This window comes from Sceloporus occidentalis, unplaced genomic scaffold (genome assembly GCF_023333645.1).
Source record: "Sceloporus occidentalis isolate IW3139 unplaced genomic scaffold, rSceOcc1.0.p SCAF_159, whole genome shotgun sequence".
In the NCBI taxonomy this organism is placed as follows: domain Eukaryota; kingdom Metazoa; phylum Chordata; class Lepidosauria; order Squamata; family Phrynosomatidae; genus Sceloporus; species Sceloporus occidentalis.
This window is the reverse complement of record NW_028317139.1, coordinates 1576215-1598814: the sequence shown is the minus strand read 5'-3', so window position 1 is coordinate 1598814 and position 22600 is coordinate 1576215. Positions and strand designations below refer to the sequence as shown.

At 39.4% G+C, this 22600-nt stretch overlaps 1 protein-coding gene across 1 annotated transcript in view; it reads right to left on the bottom strand.

Annotated features, from left to right (window-relative positions):
• LOC149280153 (protein WWC3-like) overlaps positions 1 to 22600 on the bottom strand; it is an 86220-nt gene that overhangs the window by 12515 nt on the left and 51105 nt on the right. Inside the window, exons 2-9 of the mRNA XM_089500778.1 lie at positions 18976 to 19085; positions 17066 to 17269; positions 14789 to 14865; positions 14412 to 14491; positions 11568 to 11697; positions 9683 to 9839; positions 7419 to 7444; positions 7004 to 7077 (exon numbers count right to left, since the gene is read on the bottom strand). Coding sequence (XP_089356904.1) covers positions 7004 to 7077; positions 7419 to 7444; positions 9683 to 9839; positions 11568 to 11697; positions 14412 to 14491; positions 14789 to 14865; positions 17066 to 17269; positions 18976 to 19085 — 858 coding nt within the window. The remainder of the gene's footprint in view (positions 1 to 7003; positions 7078 to 7418; positions 7445 to 9682; positions 9840 to 11567; positions 11698 to 14411; positions 14492 to 14788; positions 14866 to 17065; positions 17270 to 18975; positions 19086 to 22600) is intronic.

The following is a 22600-nucleotide window of genomic DNA, read 5'->3' as shown; positions in this document are numbered from 1 at the left end:
ATATTACTGAACCCAACTGAAATAGAGGATGATCTAATGCTTTAAAGGAAAAACAATAGAAAGCATTCTAGAAGGATTTAACAAACCTGTAGACCTTTGGCTCTGGAATCAGAGACCAAAAGCCAAAACCAAGGCAGTATATGCGGATACTTCTCAAGTTCCAGATGAAGAAAAAAAGAAAAAAAAAAAAAGGAAAAATGACATTGGGTATGGCCAGGAAAAACATCTCCCAAAAGAAAAGAAATCTAACACAGTTTATTTCCTACTAGCATCTGGAAAGAATTTGGATCATGTGGCCTTCAAGTAAAATGGTTTTCTTGAAACAACGTAAAAAAAAGCACTTAAAAAAGTAATTAAACTTAGACATGAATTTACATTACACTACATTACTATGTACTTTATAGTGTTCTGAATTTTACGTTTTTATTAATCCAAAAACAAGTAATTATCAAAACTGTGAGATTCCTGGTGAGTTTAACTTGGCTTACTCAACATGGATATGGTTCTGCTGTTTTTCAAGAGCAAATAGAGTTTACTACATCACAATACAGAACCTCGTTGAATATAATAATTTATACATAACTGATAAGCTGCCACCCACGTTAAGCTAAGTTTGAAGTATAATTGCCTGACCCAGACATATCATGAGATGGAAGACGTAAAAGATGTTACTCACAATCATATAGTCTACTATATTCTAGTATGAATACACTTTACTTATTTTCACCACTCAGCCTTGAGTGTGCGTTACATGAAACCGATTATTCAATAGTGCAAACTCTTTGGAAAGCTTCCATATAATATCTGTACTGTTTACATGGCTAGGTTTGTTCAAACAAGCAATCGTCAGACTCATTTGATTATATTATACACCAAACCTTTTTTATAAGCCCCTTATTTGGCTCGAGCAAGGATTTATGTTAAAATGCAGTTTTAAGCGGATTCTTTTCCCAAAAAAAGCTTGTCTCGTTTCAGAATATGCAGGGCAGATTTAAATGGTTAAATCATTCTTTTTTTTTTTACTTTCAGAAATAGTTTCCCTGTTCGGCATATAGTCGCACTCCAGGCAATCTGCCCACTTACATGTCTGAATAACAAATATTGCTATGTCCTTGATTCCGCATTCCAGTCTATGGGATTATTGCTTTTCTTGCTCAACGTGAATTGCAGTTCCTTTAAAACATCTCACAAGATCGTCAACATACGTGAGAGTAGACATGCCATGCGTACCCTAAGAGCAAACATGGCTCAAAGTCAAGGCAGACCAACTTTAGGACAAGACGGGCCAGGTTGGTTTCTGTGCTCTGTTAAGATAACAGTAAAATAATTCCTAATTGGGGCAATCACGCTTCTTGCGAACGATACAGCATTTATTATTTATTGATTTACATGGCATCTTCATATTCCACAGAACTGTACAATGGGTAAATAGGACTTCCAAGGTCCAAAAGACCATACAATCTAGCAATATGGCCCAGTGGTAGATGGAATCCTTAGACTTCACCGTGTCAAGATCTAGTGCCACATATGCTTTTGGGACCTCAGAGATCTCTTTTTTCAGAGAAAGACCTTCCTCTCATTTAGGAAGGACAGCCCTTATGTGAGACTTAAATCCCTCTGTCCCTGAGCGTATCATAGCGTACTAAACATCTACACAACAGTGTGTATATAAAATGGCAGGAAACATGCTGCTAAATTAAATTACATGCTTCTTTTAAATGCTTCATTCAGTTAGATGAACAACTACCAACAGGACACAAAGTCAAATAACAAGTCTTGGTAAAGTCCAGTCCCCGGTCATATCCCCCAAAAACAAAATCCCATACCGTAAAAATATTGGGAAATATAATGATCTTTACATGTGCAACAAAAATATAATAAACAGGAAAATACACTTTAGTTTACCCATCCAGTTTTAGAACACACTTATGGCTGCTGAGGGGGTGCGCGGTACATTATTTAGCATTAGACATTATCACCAATACTGCTTTAACATCAGTCCCACCAGATAAAAGGGCCTGTAACCATCTGTATAAATTATTAGCAGCTGACCTTTACCATTGAGCAAGGCTCTCAGCGAGGCTTCCCTCTAATCACGCAGGAAAGCAGGCCTTTCCCTAGTAACTTCCTCTACCCCTCCCTGGCCTTCAGCTTTTTTTTCTGAAATCAGGAATTCCTGCAAGTAGACTACGTCATGATACAGATTTCAAGCAGAAACAGGCAGTCTCGTTTCATGTCCCATTTTAAAGTGCGCAAGCCAAGGCACCTATTCAAAATGTGATTGAGCTGCCTCTCAGGATGGATAAATATATCTGAGGAAGCAAATGGCACCCAAAAAACTATCAAGTTACCCTCAGGTAAAGAACCTGTGTTAAAACAAACATCTGAAAATCGCTCTTGTATCTGGGGGTGAAGATACCCAAGTGCCCGATTCACCTCTATAGCTTTAATTATAAACCTATGGTTCGGAAGATCGCAAGGGAATTGCAGGGTTGGAAACAATTGCCGCTCTCTTTTTCTGGGAGGATAGCCCTTCTTAAGATGGTGACATTCCCCAAATTGCTATATCTCTTTCAGTCTTTGCCCCTTTTTCTTAAACGAGTTGATGAGACACTCCTAAATACTTTATTTCGACATTTTATTTGGAATAACATTTGTCATTCGGGATTATAATGTTGCGGCCTTATATCGATATGCGGTGGACTGGGTCTCTTGCTCCACCACTTACACAGATTCTAAGTTGGATCAGTGTTTTAGCCCCTCTATTGCTATCCAGGCCCTTCTACATACACCCTGCACCCAACTTCCGTCACACGTTAGGGACAATCCTTTGCTTTACTCCACTATAAAATCCTGGAAGTTGGTCAGACTACGCTTGGGTCTCCAATGGCGATACTCTTTATTCCAGCCTTTTCTTCAAAAACCGATTTTTCAGAATGGTCAGGCATCTGACATTTTTGGAGTCTGGGCGACACAGGGGATACGCACTATTGCCCCCTTTTTGGACCATTCCTCAAGGACGCTTCTGCCCTTGATATCTTGTAGGGATAGACTTGTGTCTATTACCATACCTTGGTTCGCATACTTGCAAGTACAGAGTTTAGTCTGGTCGCAGTTTGGGCCCTCTCACACTGCCGGACTGGACCAGTCCCCTTGATGGACAGATTAGGCAGCCTTCTTCTACTCTGACGTCTACGAAGTTTATCTATAAACTGATACACACCATACCTCACCATGACTATTTACCAAAAGGTTTACTAGCATGGTCCACACGTTTTCCTGATGTCACAGGTGACGATCTACTCCATAGCACACTGACCACTTGTAAATTATTACTAGCTTGCTCCTACCTAGACATGCAACTTAAGATAGCACATCAGGCCTACTTATCCCCCCATAGACAATTTTTAATCGGCATAATACCAGTGGATGCTTGCCCAAAATGTGGTTTCGCAGGTGCTGACCTGTTTCATAATTTTTGGGCTTGCCCTCTAATTCGTGTCTTCTCGACTACTATTCAAACCTTTTTGAGGCAGTTATCAACTGATGCTTATTGTATCGACCCGGCTGCGGCCATTCATGGCCTCGTTAGGATGGGGGGTCCAGAGATGCGCCATTAATTAGAATAATTTTGGCAGTGGCTAGGAAATCTATTTTGCACCATTGGATACAGGCGTCCCCACCATCTCTGTCCCTAGTTCATACTAAATTGTTGTATTTGCTTCGAATGGACTGGTTGGATGCTTCCCTTAATAAAGACAAAGGTACTAAACGTTTTTTTACGAAATGGGAAACCTTTATTAAAACGTTGGACGAACCCCTTAAGACACGAATTATACATACTTTTCAGGATACCTCGTGGTTCACTGCCCGCTTACTCCGAGGTGCTACCCCTTGCGCCTAAGTTGTTACTGTTTGACTGGACAACTGACGAACAACATGTATATACATATATATATATATATATGCATTTTTTTTACTTTTCTATTTTTTTTGCTTTTCTTTCCATGGCCATGGGTTTAAATGGTTGTTGGGGGGGGTTGGGTGGGGGGAATTGTTTTCGTTTTTGTTTTTATGTTATTGTATCACTTGTCTCCATTATCTGGGACTGTGTACTGTTCCTTAACATCTCTGAGACAGTAGCTGTGTCGTTTTGTTACGATGTTCTTGTTCTTCGTTCAAAAATTAATAAAAAGAATAAAAAAAAAAAAAAAAACAGCTGAGAAGATGATAGTGGGAGAACTGGTTTTACTATCATTGTATCACAGAGCGAGCTGATTTCCTTTACCTAGGGGCGCTTACATAAAACCCACCACAGGGGGCAGCATTGGTTTTAAGGCACTATTGCAGAATAAACATCCCCGAATCACGCCTGGCTAAAAATAAATTTTGGTCATCCTGCTGTATCAGTGATTTAAAATATCTATGATAAAAATCAGAAGGAAAATTCTATCATTGTTTTGTTTCCAGAGTAGATCGTGAAGAACCATTTGTGATGTTTCCCTGTTAGGGGGTCAAGTGTTATATGTGCTTGGCAATACCACACTATAGAGGTAAATATTGGCCCTGGCACTATAAGATCAGTGGCCAAAAAACTACAGGTAGGTGAAAAGCTCTGTCAGGCAATGGCTCACTGGGCATTTCCTGGGTGTGCTTAGTGTGTAACAGCACTGTTTACACATGGCTATCCAGTGCTTTTCTTCCAGCAAAGGAACCCAAGTGGTTCTCACATTAACATTGTCCTCTGGTAATGGGATGGGAAGGGGTCATGATTATCCTACCTGAGAACTTCCCAGCATGGGCTATCGAGAGCTTTCCCTCTTCTGGGGGAGAGGATTTGTGATGGACCAAGGCTAGCCACATGTAATTTAGTGAGTGGGCAGTAGAACGTAAGTGGATGTGGGGTGGGCATGACCAAACATCCCTCCCCTGGTCAGAGAAAGAAGAAACTGATCTGGAGACCTGGGGGGAGGGCTTTACTTACAGATTCAGGGTTAAATCCAAAGAGTTTCCATATATGATGATTTATTTTTTAAATCCAAGAAACAAAAAAGATAGTATCCTTTGTTTATCCCTCATACCCAGCTTATCCACTTTCACCTACATTTACTCTTAAAACATTATTCTTAATCTTTAGTATAAACACTACCATTCAAATGTTTGGAGTCCTTGTTTTTTAAAGAAAAGCATATTTTGTCCATTAAAATTACATAAAATGGGATCAAAAATACAGTGTAGACGTTGTTAATGTTGTAAATGACTATTGTAGCTGGCCCTTTATCAGCAACCATCACTCATGTGTTCCAATGGCACGTTGTGTTGGCTAATCCAAGTTTAAAAGGCTAATTGATCATTAGAAAACCATTTTTCAATTATGCTACACAGCTAGAAATTTCCAGGAAAAAAGATAAGTGACCCCAAACATTTGATCGGTAAGACAAGGTAACCTAAAATGATTATTTATTCCATTATCTTTTGAAGTAAGTTACAATGTAAGGATTTGTGGGGTGTAAGGCAGATTTATAGTAGTTTTTACCACCAGGCATTTAAAGCCAACATTTCAGGATAAACAAAAAAAATTACCCACTGGCAGCTTTTTGGGAACTTTTCTTATGCCATAACACATGTAAATACAGGAGATCTTAACTAGACAGGTCCTTTATGTTGTGTTTCTGTAATTTAAATGTCCAGTTCTGATGCCCTGTCCTTATTAACAGACTGCAAGCTGTAAATAAATAAATGGTTAAAAGAACAGGTTTCTGTCCCCGACAGCCCTGTTAAAGAAGAATGCATATTAAAGTATTCTGTCAGGGGTTTAGTATACATTCTTCCACAACAAAAAAGAACTTACCAGGGGTAGAAGCTGCCCCCCCCCATGCAGCTGCCTGTCTCCTTCTTGGTCCAACAATTCTTGCCACTGATTGGTTGTTTGAAGCAACCAATCAGTTGCAGGAAAGAGCTCTTATCAACAGGACCACTCTCTGTGCATACACACAGATGCTTGATGGCTGGAGTGTCCCTTTAACCACATAAATGTCTTAGAACAAGCTCAATAACGAATCACTGAACCTTCTGCACAATCATTTGTTGTTACTGTAGCATCAAGAAAAATCCCAGCTCCGGTTAACACCATTACTGATGTCACCTTATAAGAATGCAGTCACGGTGTTACGAGTCAGTCCACTTTATGGAGCACTAATAAACTAATGTTCTCTCCATCTGGACCATTACTCTGTTGAGGAAGCCATGAACATAACTTGGCCTGATCTACTTGAACTTGCATAACTTTAACTAACTATAAAAATGGGTTCTAACAAAAACAATTGTGCCACGGTCAGATGTGACAACACGAGCTGTCATTTGTTTATCAATACAAACAAATAATGGAAAATATGGGAAAAGACCTAAACAAATAGCACATATGGCACACTTCGCTAATGGTTTCCTGGTTTTTCTTTTTCAGCCGGCCACATTTACACACTGTCAAATAAGAAAGTTTTACTGGCTATACATATACACAGGGGTTCTACAAACTCATTGCATAAAAGCGTGAACAATAATTCAAGAACAAATACTGTTGAAAAAAGTATACAGTGCTGACTTATTACTGGATGGTCTGCTATATCTCTAATTGGTTATTTATTTACTCAGGGCCCCCATCCTCTACCTCTGTGGCCCTCTCATTGCTGAGTGCCTCCCCAGACTTGTTGTCCTAGAATACAACACTGTACACACAATATAATAAATATTATATATAAAATATATTTCAATTATATATCGCAATTGGGTGACCTTAACACCTTCTATACAAAATTTGCTGCATCGGTGATTGCTTAGCGACGTTATTAACTTTATTCCGAGGCTAATACAGTATATGCGATATTTTGGGGCAGCAGTTCTTAACTTTAGACTCCTATACAGATTCAAAAGGTCAAACCCAATAAATGCCAACAAGCAATCAGGCGCTTCTGTAATATTTTTCAATATATCAATAATTACTCACCTTTTCTTGGCTTCTTCATACTGCCAGTTAAGCCGTACTCTATCCACCAGTTTTGTTTTGTCATCAAATCCAAACTGTATTGCAAAAACATATAATTATATATTTATATATTTTTACACTCAGATTAGCCAGGCTGCTCACAGGTGTGTAAATCTTTTGAAAATCAAATACTTTTATCCCAAAAATTTTGTGTTCAATCTGATGTATCCTGAAAATGAGGAGTGTTCTTTTCCCAAATAGCTTTATTATTTGATGTAACCGGGCACTGCACCATTTGGGTAACTTATTAATTTAAACAGACAATAATGTGGGTTGAAACTTAACATTATAACGACATTTTATAGTTTGGACTATATAAGATTAAAATCAGATGGCCAATTCTTCTATAGTCATTTATACTTGCAACTTGTATTACCGTATTTGCTCGATTATAAGACGACCCTGATTATAAGACGACCCCCCAAATCTGAATATTAATTTAGGAAAAAAAAGCCTGAATATAAGACGGCCCTATAGGAAAAAAGTTTTACCAGTAAATAGGGCTGAAACAACTAATGGCTAAAATCGATAATAATCGATAATGAAAATTGTCAACGATTTTCATTATCAAGTGGAGTATGGGAGGGGGAGGAGGCAGAGTGGAGTATGGGAGGGGGAGGAGGCAGAGTGGAGTATGGGAGGGGGGAGGAGGCAGAGTGGAGTATGGGAGGGGGGAGGAGGCAGAGTGGTGTATGGGAGGGGGAGGAGGCAGAGTGGTGTATGGGTGAGTTATAGTGGTGTATGGGGGGTATAATGCATTTCAGGGTAGTAGAGTGGTGTATGGGGGTGTAATTAATTTCAGGGAGGCAGAATGGCATATCTGGGGGAGTTAGAGTGGTGTATAGGGGGAGGTAGAGTGGTGTATGGGGGGGGTATAATGAATTTCAGAGTGGCATATCTGGGGGAGGCAGAGTGGTGAATCAGGGAGTATAATGAATTTCAGGGTAGTGCAGGGCATTTATGGGGAGCGGAGTGGCATATCAGGGTGCACAGTGGCATATAGGGAGGTATAAGGCATAAATGGGCGTGAGTGGCATATTGAAAGTTATAAGGCATATAGGGGGTATAAGGCATATCGATATTAGGCATATCAGGGGGGCATAAGACATATCTGGGGGTAAAAGGTATATCAGGGGGCTCAGTTGCATATCACTGGCGTATAAGGAGTATAAGGCATATTGGGGGCACAGGGGAATCTCTGGCATATAAGAGGTATAAGGCATATATGGGGGCAGAGTGGCAAGCTGGGGGTCAGATGTGCATAACTGGGGGCAGTTTGGTAAATAAAAGAAAATATAAACAAGGCTTTTTTCTCAGTTTTTATTAAATATGAAAAATAGTTAACATACGAATTAATATTTACTAATAACTTTGTATTAAAACCTAGTTTGAGAAACACTGTGTTTGGGTTCTTGTAGCTTTTATTATTATGTCAGTAAAATAAGAAGGTGAATAGAGAGAGAGAGGCCATTGCAATAAAGAGATGAAAGTGTAAATTGTACATTTTTTATTACATTATTTTAAAAATTTAAAAAAATTGCATTTTTTATCCGATTAATCGAAAAAATAATCGGCCAACTAATCGATTATTAAAATAATCGTTAGTTGCAGCACTACCAGGAAATGTTAATTCATGTAAACAATTTTTTTTTTAATAAAAGCTATGATTGAGAAAAATATTTTGGTTTTATTTCCTTCTACTTTCCAGTTATGCACATCTGCCCCAGAAATGCCTTATACCCCCTATATGCCACTGTGCCCCATGATATGCCTTTTAACCCTATATGCCACTGTGTCCTATGATATGCCTTTTGATCCCCTATGTGCCACTCTGCCTCCAGAAATGCCTTATACCCCTATATGCCACTCTGGCATTAAGGGGGTTAAAAGGCATATTATGGGGCAGAGTGGCCTATAGAGAGTTAAAAAGGCATTTCTGGAGGCAGAGTGGCATTAAGGGGGTTAAAAGGCATTTCATAGAACACTCTGCCTCCAGAAATGCCTTATGCCCCCCATTTAACACTGTCCCCCCAAACTTAACGGTGCTTCTGACTCCTCTGTCATGCAGCCGGGGCAGCGTGTAGACAACTTACGCTGCAGCCGGAAGGAGGTGTGGCTAGCAGCGGGGGTTGTCTGCGTCCATCGCGCAGACCTTCCCCGACTGTCAGAGAGAATTCCCCCGCACCGGTGCCAGGAACTCTGATCTCTGACAGCCGGGGAAGGTCTGCGCGTAGACATCTACACGCTGCCCCGGCTACACACCGGGAACTCAGAAGCACCGGTAAGTGGGGCGGGGGGGACAGGAGAATCCAGGTCCCCTGCAGCTGCGGGGGATCTGGATCTTAGTCTTCTCATAGTCAGACCTATTTGAGGTCTGATTATAAGACGAACCCGATTATAAGCTTTTTTTTTTTGCTCTGTAAAAAACCTCGAGCAAATACGGTATCTTGTGTTAAAAGTACGGACATGTCGAACTTCAAAGAGGGTTTTTTGTAATATAATTTAAAAATAATTTAAAATACTTCAAAAATTTCAAACTGCTACTGCAAGCTCTTCTAAAATGCGAATTCTAAATCTGGAATGTCTGAACAGTGAATCAAATTCCCAGCAAACAATGGCGTGTCCCGCACAATGGAAGACACAATACCTCTCCAGCGATGTCAGTTTGTGAGCAGGCATCACAGTATTGCTGAGGTAAGCACGGGTCACTGAGTGAGCTCAGATTGTGCGGTATATTGTGCAATGACTCTGAAATGCAGCAGCTATTTCGGAATCCATCGGTCAGCTTAGCCAGGCTCTGTTTTGAAATAAAAACACAAACAGAATTTAAACAGCGACTACAATCAATGTCCTTAAAAACTAACATAAAAACTCAAGTTTTCCAAATTTTCATATTCTGTCCAATGGGATTGCTGCTTCCTGGCTGGGTCTATGGTGTGTACCATATATAAATTCACGGTTCCTTAAATTTCCACAATGATGAAATTTAGGTTGGTGGGATATAATCCCTTGAATTTTCCCTTCAAGCTAATCTTTGCCCCAAATCATGTCAAGGTGTTCATAAAAAAATAAATAAATCTGGAAACGGAAACAACAAAAACATAACGCACAATGCCAGATTTGGTCATGGTGTTATGTCAGATGTGATACTTCCTCTTTAAATTTCTCTGGCTCTATAAACATGTTGTAACAATATTTTTTATGATGTGACAGATTAATCTGTTTCCCAGCCGAGGGTGGTGTTCCTTCAGTTAGAGAGTTATAGCTTGTGTTTTGAAGGCCCAAAATGCTGGCAACAACGTGGTTAAACAGCCACGGGAGAAGATACATTCCTGACTTAATTGTTAGTATGTAGCAGCATGTTTCGATAGCGGTGTCTTTCCCGTATTGTAAACATGAACAATGTGCTATTACAGAGCTTATGCTTGTGACTGATTATACGACAAGCCAGACACGTAAAATAGATAAAACATATAAAAAAATAAAGCTTTTCTAAACACAGAAAAGTGGGCAGACTAGTAACGTTGCGCTTGTTGGCTGCTAAAATACAGCACCTTGTAAAATGTCCAAGGAAAAAATTTAGCACAACTCAGAGGTTGCTTAAAGGAACATCTGGTGTCCAATACAGCAATGGAGAATGCAGAAGGTAGTCAATATTGGAATTTGGTAGAGCCCATTCCTTCCTCGTTTTAAGAAATTAATGAAATTGGCAAATTTCATAAATAGAAATGTGCACAAATGTCCAAAAATGACCTGAGACCCAGTCTTATGTTCTCCACCAACCGCTTCTGTCTCTCCATCTCTTTTTCCAGAGCTTTTTGTCTCGCCTCTTCTTGTTCTTCTGTACTACTATTCACTACCTTAAGCTGGCCTCCAGGAACGCTTCTGCAGCTTGGCATACACCATGGGGACCACCTTAAACCCTACTAGAGGCATGGGGGAAGAGGCTGTCACCATGGTGTGCGCTGCAGCTCTGCACTTTGGCGGAAGTAATCCAAGAGTTTAGAATAATGAAGACTGATTCCATCCGCATTGTTATGGCCTCTTGGGAGTACTTCCACAAAGGACTGGAGCCACATGGACAACCTCTCCCCAATCCCCTAATTCCTTTTGTGTAAGCTCCCTGGGAGGCCTAGATAATGCAGCGGATAGAGGGGAACAAATGGGCCAAAAAAGAAAAAATACAGAACAACAAGAAGAGGCAAGACAAGAATCTGCAGAACATGAGGACAGGGATACACAAGCAGTTGGCTGAGCGTGAGAGAGTGAACAAAGATGCCTATGGGAGCAATTAGTTAACTGTACCAATGTATTGAATCCATACATTTGCTAGGAATGTACCAACTACAATTGATTGAGGTTTTATTTTGAACTATACAATAGAGAGCGATAATGAGGGGTAATAAGCCCACTTTAAATTATGCCAGATTTTAAATATGTTACATCGATCATCTCTCATATATATAATATTATGACAAATAATATAAAAGAAAACAGAAAAATCTATTCACACTAAAAACAGTACCTGCATAAGTTCCCGCCGTTCCTTTTCTCCCATACATATTGCTTGTCGTATAGTTCGGAGTTCACTCATAATTGCTTGCGCCTCATCTAGCTTATAGTTGGTGTGTGCACTTGACATCTTTCTGTCAATCCTGTGAACACATTAAAAAGAATGAGAAATGGCAGTACATTTATTTAGTGGAAAATTTATTTTTTGTCATCAAGGTCAACAGCCGTAGATTTTTTTGAAGACAAAAAAAATAGATATTAAATTTCACATTATAAGGAATGGGCTTGGCTTAAAATGGATCCAAGTCTTTAGTTGGCATTTCCACCATGATAGGGTATTTTGTACTGTATGTGGACATTCTTCACACAGAAATGTCCCCTATTGAAAACGAAAGAAGCCACCAATAATAAGAAAAGGAGACGGACGAGCAGGAGTAAAGTGGGTGGGGAGAATTTAGGATGTGGATGAAAGTGACCTGGAGACCTTCGGAAGCATGGTTAGACCAAGTATGGAATCACCCACACCCCAACAATAAGAATAACTATGAATAGATAGATGCCTTCTGTCTTTAGATGCCTGTGATGCCTTTAGCAGGGGACCATCTCAACAAGTCTGTTCCTTTACCGGTCTAAAGAGGTCCTATCTAAAAATGTAATATTTTCTACAGGGCATAATGTTTTTTGTTGTGACTGTGTGTAGAGAAAGACCCCTTATGCCCAGAGCTCAGTGACTGTTGTTGGAATGTAGGCATTTTGCTTTTGCTCCCATTCTCAAATGTATGTACCTGCCCAGCTCTGTGGTCATTCTGATTTTTTGTCCAAGGTCATAGTAATGAATACATTGGAATGATCATTGTTACTAGTCCTGGCCCTTAATTAAAACCTCTCCCTTGTAGGTGCTTCTTCTTGTGTTTACCCTGCCTATGGTTGAGAGAAAAGAAGGACTGTCTACACTGTACACACACATTTATTCTAAAAAAAAAAAAAAATGTTACCGTCACTAATACAGTTAAATGTAAAACTCATGTGAGCTCTGGCTGGCTGGATTAGGAAATGTATGGAACATTTGTCACAGCTCAGGATTACAGTCTGAAATGTATATGATTTAAAGCAGAACATCTGCATGGACTCCAAATCTGCCAGCACTGAAGCTCTTCACATGGTCTGTACATCTGACAAATATTATTAATTCCATATCCTTAAAAATATGAAAATATATATTTTTGAAGGGAATACATACTGAACAAATTACAGCTATACACACAAACGACGCAGACAATTGAAACTTGCACTGACTTGAATGTTTTTAACCCTTATCTTAATCTATACAAAAAGATTCTAATAAACATCCTTCTCAGAAGGCAAACATATTAATTAGGATACATGTATTAGAGATGTGATTTTAGCTGTGTATACCAATATCAAACACACAACTGGGACAGGCAGATCTCACTGTCATTGTGTGACCCCGACAATCTGCCCATTCTTCCTGACACCGATGTATAAAACGCTGACATGTTAAATACACATAATAAAAATGATACGTTTTACATTTATTTTCATAAAAAGACGATAGCTTTTTTTTTTTTTTTGCTTAATCCTCGGAGTCTTATTTTTAAAATCAAATCGTGTAATAGTAAGAAGTGACAGCCGCACAAGGCACCTCCCATGTAAAGCCATAGATTACCTGCGAGAAGAATGGAAAGTTTTGTTATAAATGTGGCCTTTTACATCATCAGGCCTGGCAGAAGGCCTCCAGCTAACCACAGCTCGCTTCCTGCAAGCCTTCTATCAACAGCACCTACTGTTGAGAAGCCAGGGCTCTTTTTTTTTTATTTTATTTTTTACAGGACCTGTCCCATTACTTCTAACAATGACCTTTTTGTTTTTTTAAGCCACTTCTGTATGTTTCACTGTTATCTCAGGGTACTTGCCATATCTGGTGTTTTCTCGTGGGCATGTGCCTTTTGCTACATACATATAATGTACGACTTCTTCTCTCCTAGCAGCTAACAATGCCATCCTGTTCTAGAACTATGCTAAGATTTTGAAAGCTAAACAAGTAGCCCCAGATGGAAATTCCCTGTACAGCCAAAACTGTTATACCCGCAGCTTCTTACAGCTATGCGTTAAATGGGAAGGAATAACTTGTTTGGATGCTCGGGAGGGGACAAGCTGTGTCTGAGTCAGCACTACATAAATCAAACCTCGGACATTAAATCGAGCTCAGGAACAGGTTGCATATTACAAATTGTAAACCAGGGAAAAACAGCCTGTTGGTACCTAATATTTAACTATATTTTTTATCTGACAAAGGTGCTACTATGAGTCCACCCCAACATCCTTATCATTGCTCCAAAAATTAACAATGAACTGGTAGGGACAAGTTGCCCCAAAAGTTGTCCCCAGCAAGTCCCACTGAAATCTACTGTGGTCTTCTGGAAGCTCCACACCCCCAGTAGGTTTAGGATCACACAAGCCCCACATGGTATGAGTATAAACCTGTACATCAAATACTGCTCGACTCTTAAATACATGTTGTTGTGACATTCAGTGGCTCTAAGCAAGTTGTTTTGAGACCCATGATTAAAAACGAATATAAAAGGATGAAACGGGTAATTAACGGGTAATTAATCATATATCATGTGGAATCATTGCAATGTACGCTAGATCATTTTGAGGGTTGGACGTTATCACCATCAGTCAGGTCCTAATGCAATATTAGCAGCAATACAATAATGAATTCTAACAGGGAATGAATTCTAACAGGGAATGAATGAATTCTAACAGGGTGTCTCTACATAATCCACACCATAGGTACTATACATTTTAGATTTAAAAGGGACAATTAACTTACTCTTGCAATGTTTCAACTCCCTTTTCTTTATACTGCAGTTCTTGCTTCATCAAAGTCAACTCTCGTTTTAGTCTAGAAAGCTAGAAAAAAAATAAAATAAAAAGAAAGATTCAAACAAACACAAGTTACGCATTTAGTGGCAGATTTTGGTTCTAAAAAGGCCAAAAAGGGGATAGGGCTTTTAAGGTAAATATTTATTTTACGTTACCTTTACATATTAGTTTGGCCTTCAACTACATATCTTATTCTGAAAATACAGAGGTTCTTAGGTAAAGTATAAGCGGTTTATAAGGTTTCCCCCTACACCTGACTAATGCTACAATGTATATGTTACTAAAGGGACATCAGTAATTTAGAAGATTATGTTTTCGACTTACCCTATCTCGACGACTTGCAATTTCGGCTTTAATTTGATACGGGTCATACTTTGTGTTTGTGGAGAATCCAGAAAAAGCTACAAAAAAAATAAATACAAATAAAATAAACAAGATCCAACAAAACTGTCATCAATATGTTTTTTGGTTTTTTTTTTTAATCGCCCCCCACCTCTTTTTTTCTTCTTTCCTCTTTTTGAAATAGTATATGGGGGCCGTATGCTGAGGTTTACGGCTCAAGTTATTTTCAACGTGGACAGTCACCTAGATGGTACATGTGCTCCTAAGGATTTCAAATGTGGCATTTTCCTGCCACTGATTGAAGCTTCAATCAGCCAATCAGTGGCAAGGATGGTCAGACTAAGAAAAAGAGGACCACTGTTGCAGCAGGGCTGCTTCTTCTGTATTTTTTAAGTACTCACAGTCTAGGCGTTCTCCAGTAGTGGGAGTTTACATTATGAGTGGATAAATCAAGTGAGATTCAAAAAAAAGGAGGTGGCACTAAACTTTTTGACTAAGAAACCAATCAAGCAGATTTATACTAAAAGTAAGGCTTGCAGAATCATTCCTTACGAGTTTGCTAGTAAAAAAAACAAAAACCCTTACCACATTTAACCCCTTAAGGACAATGGGCGGTCCCTAAACCCATTGAAAACAATGCATTTGGAGCCCGTACATGTACGGGCTTTGTCATTAAGGGGTTAATACACGTTACACAGTACCATCTCATAAATGGCCCAAGTCATGTGGGATATTCTGGTTTTAGAAGCCTGTCCTGCAAAGTAGAAATTGTTCCCATGATGCAGCAGGGCTGCATGCTGCCCACCTTCTGCAAACTACTTTGCCTTGTATATTGCATGCCAGGAAATGATGTCACATGACATCATAGCACAGTGGACCAGCTTGGGATCCACGGACTGTGCAAAGTATGAAGAAGGAAAAAGGGTCAAGCAGAGTACCGACGAAAGCTAACAAAGTTACAAATACATTTTAAGCACATTAAATTAGATTTGAGAAAAGCAAAAAGAATGCTACCAAATGAACAGAGGACATATAAAAATGACTGCATGAATAGAAATATTCCTGCAATATGAATAGAGTGGTGGATCCATGAAATCACATCATGGAAGCAGAGCAAAGGTGACCATACAACAGCAAAGGAATTTTAGTATGTTTGACGCACACAAGGCCATCTTGAGGATTCAATCCTTAAAGCTCTGGAAGTCAATAGGAAAACGGATAGACTGGATGAGTCAACGTGTTCTGCAAACGCTGAATAGGTGATGCACTGCATATGTGTGACATAGTATGAGTTTTCACAGACATGGATGCACACATGGCTTTTATTCATAAGGTAGACGGTAAACTTAAATATTAGACTCATACGGGGTGTCCACTTAACATTCATAGATTTGTCAGCATCATCTCATTTCCTTTTTATAATACATACAGTGATGACAAACGCACTAATTTCATAACTATGCACAGCAGTTCCATTGCATCATTTTCTTTACATATTTAACGCTTTATGAGGGTCTATTCATGTAAACGAAACATACCAATAGAAATACGTGGGATGTTATGATTCAGCTTTTTTTAATTCGATTTTGATCCAAGGGTAACAGAAAACAGCAGCTGATATTTTAATAGTCTGATTCAAAATACTATTTTTATCAACATTGAGCAAATTAACCTTTTTTTGTTATTTACAAGTCCGCGCCATAACAGTCTATGCTGTGGCCAAACACGTGGGAGGCAGTGTGTTAATATAAAGCATGGCTTTGTGCTAAGCCTGGCCTACACTACTCTGTTTGCCAGATGACATTCTTATCCGATAACTAGACAGGACCCAGTGAGTATATATTTGGAATAATAACCCCCTACTTAGTATTTTGAGAAATGTCTTTTTTTGATAAGAGGTTTGACAGGGAGGACTCGTTTATAAAGCACAGCTCATGAACAAGGTATCCACTGCTCTTTAACTTCTTAAAGGGGTAGTCTGGATTTCTGTTTCTCGAGAATCACTGAAGCAAAGTACCTTTCATTCTAGTGACTGAAAGCAACACAAGCACGGAAACTGATATGAGGTTGGGACACCCAAAGGCGATTGGAGAAAGTGGATTCCACCCCCCCAATACAGGTGTCCAGGTTAGGACACTTTGTGGGTACGCTACAGAGAGAGCCCCATCAAACTGAAGGTCCACATCATCCAAGATCATGTAAAAGGTAATGTTAGCTCTCACCAATAAAGGCTCCCCTACCGCCTAATGGTTTACTTACAGCTAGTATGTGAACGGCTGTCATCCTCACAGAGCTCATGCAGCTGCTGGAATTCCTCTTGGGCCAACTCGAAACGCTGCTGCTTGATTTGATAAATCTCCTTCTTGGCGTTCAGTGCCTCCTGGGCAACTACCAAGTACTCTTTCAGCATTCGCTCCTGTTCCCGCCTCCACTGCTCACGGGGGTCCTCGATTTGCGTGAGCTCTATAATAATCGACAGAGAAGAAGAAAAACGCTGATCTGCACTGAAATGAGTGCGTACATACAATCAGAAGGGTGAGCGACCCCACTGGCAGCTGTTCAGGTTGAACAAAATTAAGAGGTAACCATAGCAAATACTTTTCTCTAATATGGGTGCGAGTTATTGAATTGATAAAAAAATTTTATTAAAAAAAAGACTGGTCTAAATTTCCAAACCGTGACCCACCAGGCAAGCTCTCCTGTCTGATATAATAAAAATGTAAGCTTCGCATGACATAATCCATGTCCCTTGAACATGCGCCAGTACATGTATCAGCCAGATGCCATAACCATCACTGTCCACACAACGCAATCTGTAAATTAGGTAGTGTAATACGGTACAGTGAGATTAAAAACAAATCACAGAATTCATTCAGCTGGAACCACTCAAAGACTTTGTCAAGCATTCCACATGTAGGATAAATCACGTGCAACAACATATTTTATACTATATCCAATTCCAACTAAAATTTATACCAGTCTTTCTATTTCATTCCCGATTACGAGAAATGAATGCACCAGCAATGCACCCAGTTACTCGACTAAATTATTTTAACGTATATACTCAAAATGCAACTTGATAGCCTATTAGCGTGGAGGGGGAGTATGAAAAAAAAGGGAATCCCTATTTGAAATATAATAATGAATTTTCAAATAGCGAAGGAGGTTTCCAGTTCTAATTTCCGACAGTTACTGGGAGGATACAAGATCGGAGAGGTCCGGAAAGACATTGTAGCAAAACAGAACATCTATTGAGAATTCGCAAGCAAAGAAATATCAAGAAAAAGGTAGAAGATGGCGAGAGGAGAGAGTGAGTGGAGTGGTGTATATGTATCTAAGTTCATAGTGTTAGAGAATGTGTACATATGTAGTAAATGGTGTTAGTGTATGTCATTAGCATGTGTGTTGGGGAGTGTAAGCGTGTGTGTCAGTGTATGATGTTAGAGTGTGTGTATGTGTAAGTACATGGTGTTAAGAGTCAGTGGGTGAGTGTAACTGAACGGTGAGTGAGTGTGAGGTGCTGCAGTGTGGTTAGAGGGAATGTGTATGCGAGTGTATGGTGTTAGAGCAATTAAAAATACCAATCTGTAGGGGAGCATATTTCACCGACCCCCCTTCAAGCTGCACAGCCATTCAAAAATAGGATACTCCTATAAGCTGCCCAGGATACAGGCGGCCCAGGGAAGCAAGTCACACGCAGGCACGTAAGTTGAAAAGCTGATGGGTAAGGGTATATTAGGGCAAAACATTAACACCATATTTATTAAATACTATGCACTATTCCATACATATATAAGGGGATAGGAATTGCAAATAGTCTAGCATTTACACGAAAGGAAAATCACCTTGGTTTTCAAAGTACTTTAGTCATGCAGAAAGCTGTGCGTCTGAAACTTCTTGACAAGCTCCATATATATGAAGGCCAGAAGTGAGAACGGCAGAGGGAAATCTGTGGTCTATTGGAAATGGGGCAAATCACAAGGGATCCGCAAGGGATCAGGGGACTGCTTCCGATTTGGAAACATCTAAGACCGCAAAACCATTCAGAGTAATACTTGTTCAACAGAACAAAGTTGAAAAAAAAAAAGAACTTATGTAAGCGGAGAAGTATTACACAACGTCATTAGTTTGCACGTGTAATTACATATATAAATACAAGGAAAGCTTACGGTTTATGTGGTCCATGTAGTATACACCAATCTGTTGATCGTAAACAACTTCCCATCCTAAAGGCAGTTCATTCCCAACACAGTCTGCAAATGTTAGAGGCTTTGTTATTCTGGAAGGAACAAAAAAGGAGAATTGGTCAGAAGCAGTAGGATGCCTATGCCAAAGTTACAGAAACCGCAGAGATAGTATGCAAATCATGCAATCAGCTTGGTATTATGGGTAGTGGCCCCTAAATCAGCACAACAGGCATCGCTAACATTACTGTCAATAAGATGCACAAGGTACAACTCTTCAAGACGAATAGGTCACCATCTTCATTGAGAGGATTTCCTACTGCGTACAGCCATGGAGTTGGGTCAACTTTTAAAAGAATATTGTTTATCTAAATTCATCTTTACTTACTAGATTAAATTTAGAGCCCTAGTTAACATTAAAACTACATATGCTGTTTAACTTGTTGCAGTTGACTTAATAGTCTTTTACCACCCTTACTGACCTTATAATATAGTCGTGAATAACACATTGTTTCAAAATTGTAAAAAAAAAAATAAAAAAAAAATTCTTCCTGAAGTTAAACTAATGAAATTATTTCAATTACCCTTGGCACTTATCATCCACAAAATACCTACATATTAACCTTACAAGAATTTCTCACTGCGGGCATCCGGCCAACTATATCTGCTCAGGGGGAAAAGAAGCATGATTTTCACAGGGGATTATACCTGTCATTTATACCAAACACACTTATCATTGGATGTATTTTAAAAATGTAAAGCACGCAGATTAATATTCTGAAAATGTGCGATATGCCTCCCATTTTGGCATGGCCCAAAGAGAGGCCGAGAAAGATCACAGGGCAATGCTTGATGTCCACAGCGAACCAGATACAAGAAGCAGCTCCTACAAAAGGCTTGAGACAAGAGACCGGTCCCTGAAAGTTCATATTCAGTGCCCCTGGGTTCTGATTAAGGTATAGCCTAGAAGTTTCATGTCAGTAGTCATTGTGCCAGCCCAGGTAGGCACTGTGGAAAAAAATAGGACTACCTTTATCAGTAAGATCCAATGGAGACTATCAACAGCCAAACAGCAGCACCAAAGACTTTCAGCTAACAAAGGAGTACCCGGTGTTGGATGAGAGGCATATATCTTTTTCCCCCTAGAATTAGATCGATTCTAGATCATCTTTACAGACATTTAGGATATGTAGCGCTAGTGGCTATTCAGAGAAAGTATGGACCCCCCCCCAAGGAGTAATAGTTATTCTTTTTATCTTTACAACCTTATTGATATAAAAATATGTCTTGTCTGAATTTAATACGATCCCTCGGTACACTGGGACATTTTAACTAACTTCTATTCCTCAATGATGGTTGAAGAGTTTATTTTAAAGTATTTCATTGCAAGTTGCAGACCAGTGGCTCTCCAACATGTCCTTTGAACCTTGGTCCTGGTTTTATCTATCCCCCAAGCAACACATTACTATAATCCGTAAACCCAACAGTGGTCCCCGATGACTGCAATGAGAACCATTGTTGAATCTAGTCTCAGGGTTATTAATGTCTGTCTGGGAAGATAATTCTGGGAAGTCTATATGATAGGCCAGGTAAGGTTTCACCGTCTAAACTTGTAATACACATCCAGAGCGTAAAACGCCTTCAGTTATAACTTTTGTACCAATGCAGTATGAAATACTAACTGTAAATATTAACTAATATCTCCTACTAATTAAGTACATTCAATTGTACTGTGGTAGAACATACACCATGCAGTTACTTAGGACAAGTGTAACCCAAGCAGAAAATATGCTGTCTGGTACTAAATCAGACGCTGTGTGGTGCAGCTATTTCAAGTATGCACAAAAAGCCACATGAATATTTCATTAAGTATATGAGTAATGAGGGAGGCTTCTGTCCTCCAAACAGGTAAAACAAGACTTTCTCTTTTGTGCCTGTGTAGCCATGAATTAATTATAATGGTATGTACTTATGTCAGTTGGGCTTCTTCATCCGACCAACAGCCAACAAAAATGTATCATGCCTCTTTGACATGCATGAAAACTTTAAATTTCTATTTGGGAGAGCAAAATATTTCACAAAGGGTCACAAAGGTCATGGCTTGTCCTAAAAGTTTCATAGTTTGTCTCAAATTCTAAAGGAACAATCGTACCAAGGTCACTCAAGGTCAGAGCTAGAGAAGGCAACAAATAAAGGCATGAGTGACTCTGAAAAACAAGCGGCACATAATATTGTTAAAAGCTGAACCAGCGAGGGTGAAAAGTTAAAGAATGTGCATGTTACACAGTAAATTATTTCCAGACATTCTCCCTTACATACCATTTGCTCCTCAAAATGCCCCATGGAACGATATGCCCCATGGAGAAACATGTACATCTCTTATTTTGTTTAACCTATGGTGGCTGTACAAGAACAGTAAAGCAAAACAGAATTTTATTTTATAATACTTATTGCAGGGCTCAACAAACTCTGAATTGTGCAGGGCTGCCATCGTGAACTGGTGTAGTGTGTGCACTATATGTGACCGCGCTGGGCGGCTCGCGTCACTCGATTTGCAGGAAAGCATAGTGTGCCTGATTCGCAATGCCAGACAACAGCGGCATGGCAGGTGAGAGAGGGAGTAGGGTATGTGAGTGTATGTGTATACTATAGTGTCACAGTCAGTGTGTATGTGTGTAAATGTATAGCGCTGGAGTCAGTGTGTGTATACTGTAGTGTCGGTGAGTCAATATGTCTGCTGTATTCTAGTACCAGATTCAGTGTGTATGTGTCCATAGTGTTAGGGTGTATAATTTTATATATGTATAGTGTTAGCCAGTGTGTGTATATGTGTATATGTGCATGCATAAGAGTGTGGTGCTAGTGTGTATAGTGTTGTTTATGTTACAGTATGCATTAGCATGAGTGTGTATGTCAGCATATAGTGTTAGTGTGTGTATTAGTGTATGGTGTTAGCATGTATGTGCATGAGCATAGAATGTAAGTGTGTATGTGTTACTGCGGTGTGTTAGTGTTTGTGAGCATAACATATTAGCGTGTGTCGGTTATGGTTCAATAAGGGGTGACAACATACAAATACACAGTATAACTCTGCAGCGTAATGTTTCATTATCTGACATCATGACTTTTCAACTGGCAAAGGACAATTTATAGAACCAGAAAATAGCTGCGACTGCATGTGAAATCAGATTAAACCGTGCTTACATATTACATATGCGATCGGCTATTGTGGTATGTAAACTCCTCACACATATGGGTTGTCCATTGATTGATGTCCACTTTGGCCAACTGGGAATGTTCGATCTGAGCAAAACACCCGCAGTAACACATTCTCTGGCTCCAACAATAATCTATCATGAGACCCCAGCTCCTCACAGGTGTACAGCCCTGTGGTGAGGTTTAAACAAATGGCTTATATTATGGCTTCATTTTAACAATTAGCTCTAATCTACACCGTTTCCCCCAAAACAAAGCTAACAGGAACTCAAGCATCCCAAATACAAATAAAAATAAAATAAAAAAATCTTAAAAAAAAATAAATCAGAAATCTTATGCTAGTTTTATACTTGTCACCAAAAATTCACTACGTGTAGTAGTCTCTTGTCCATTA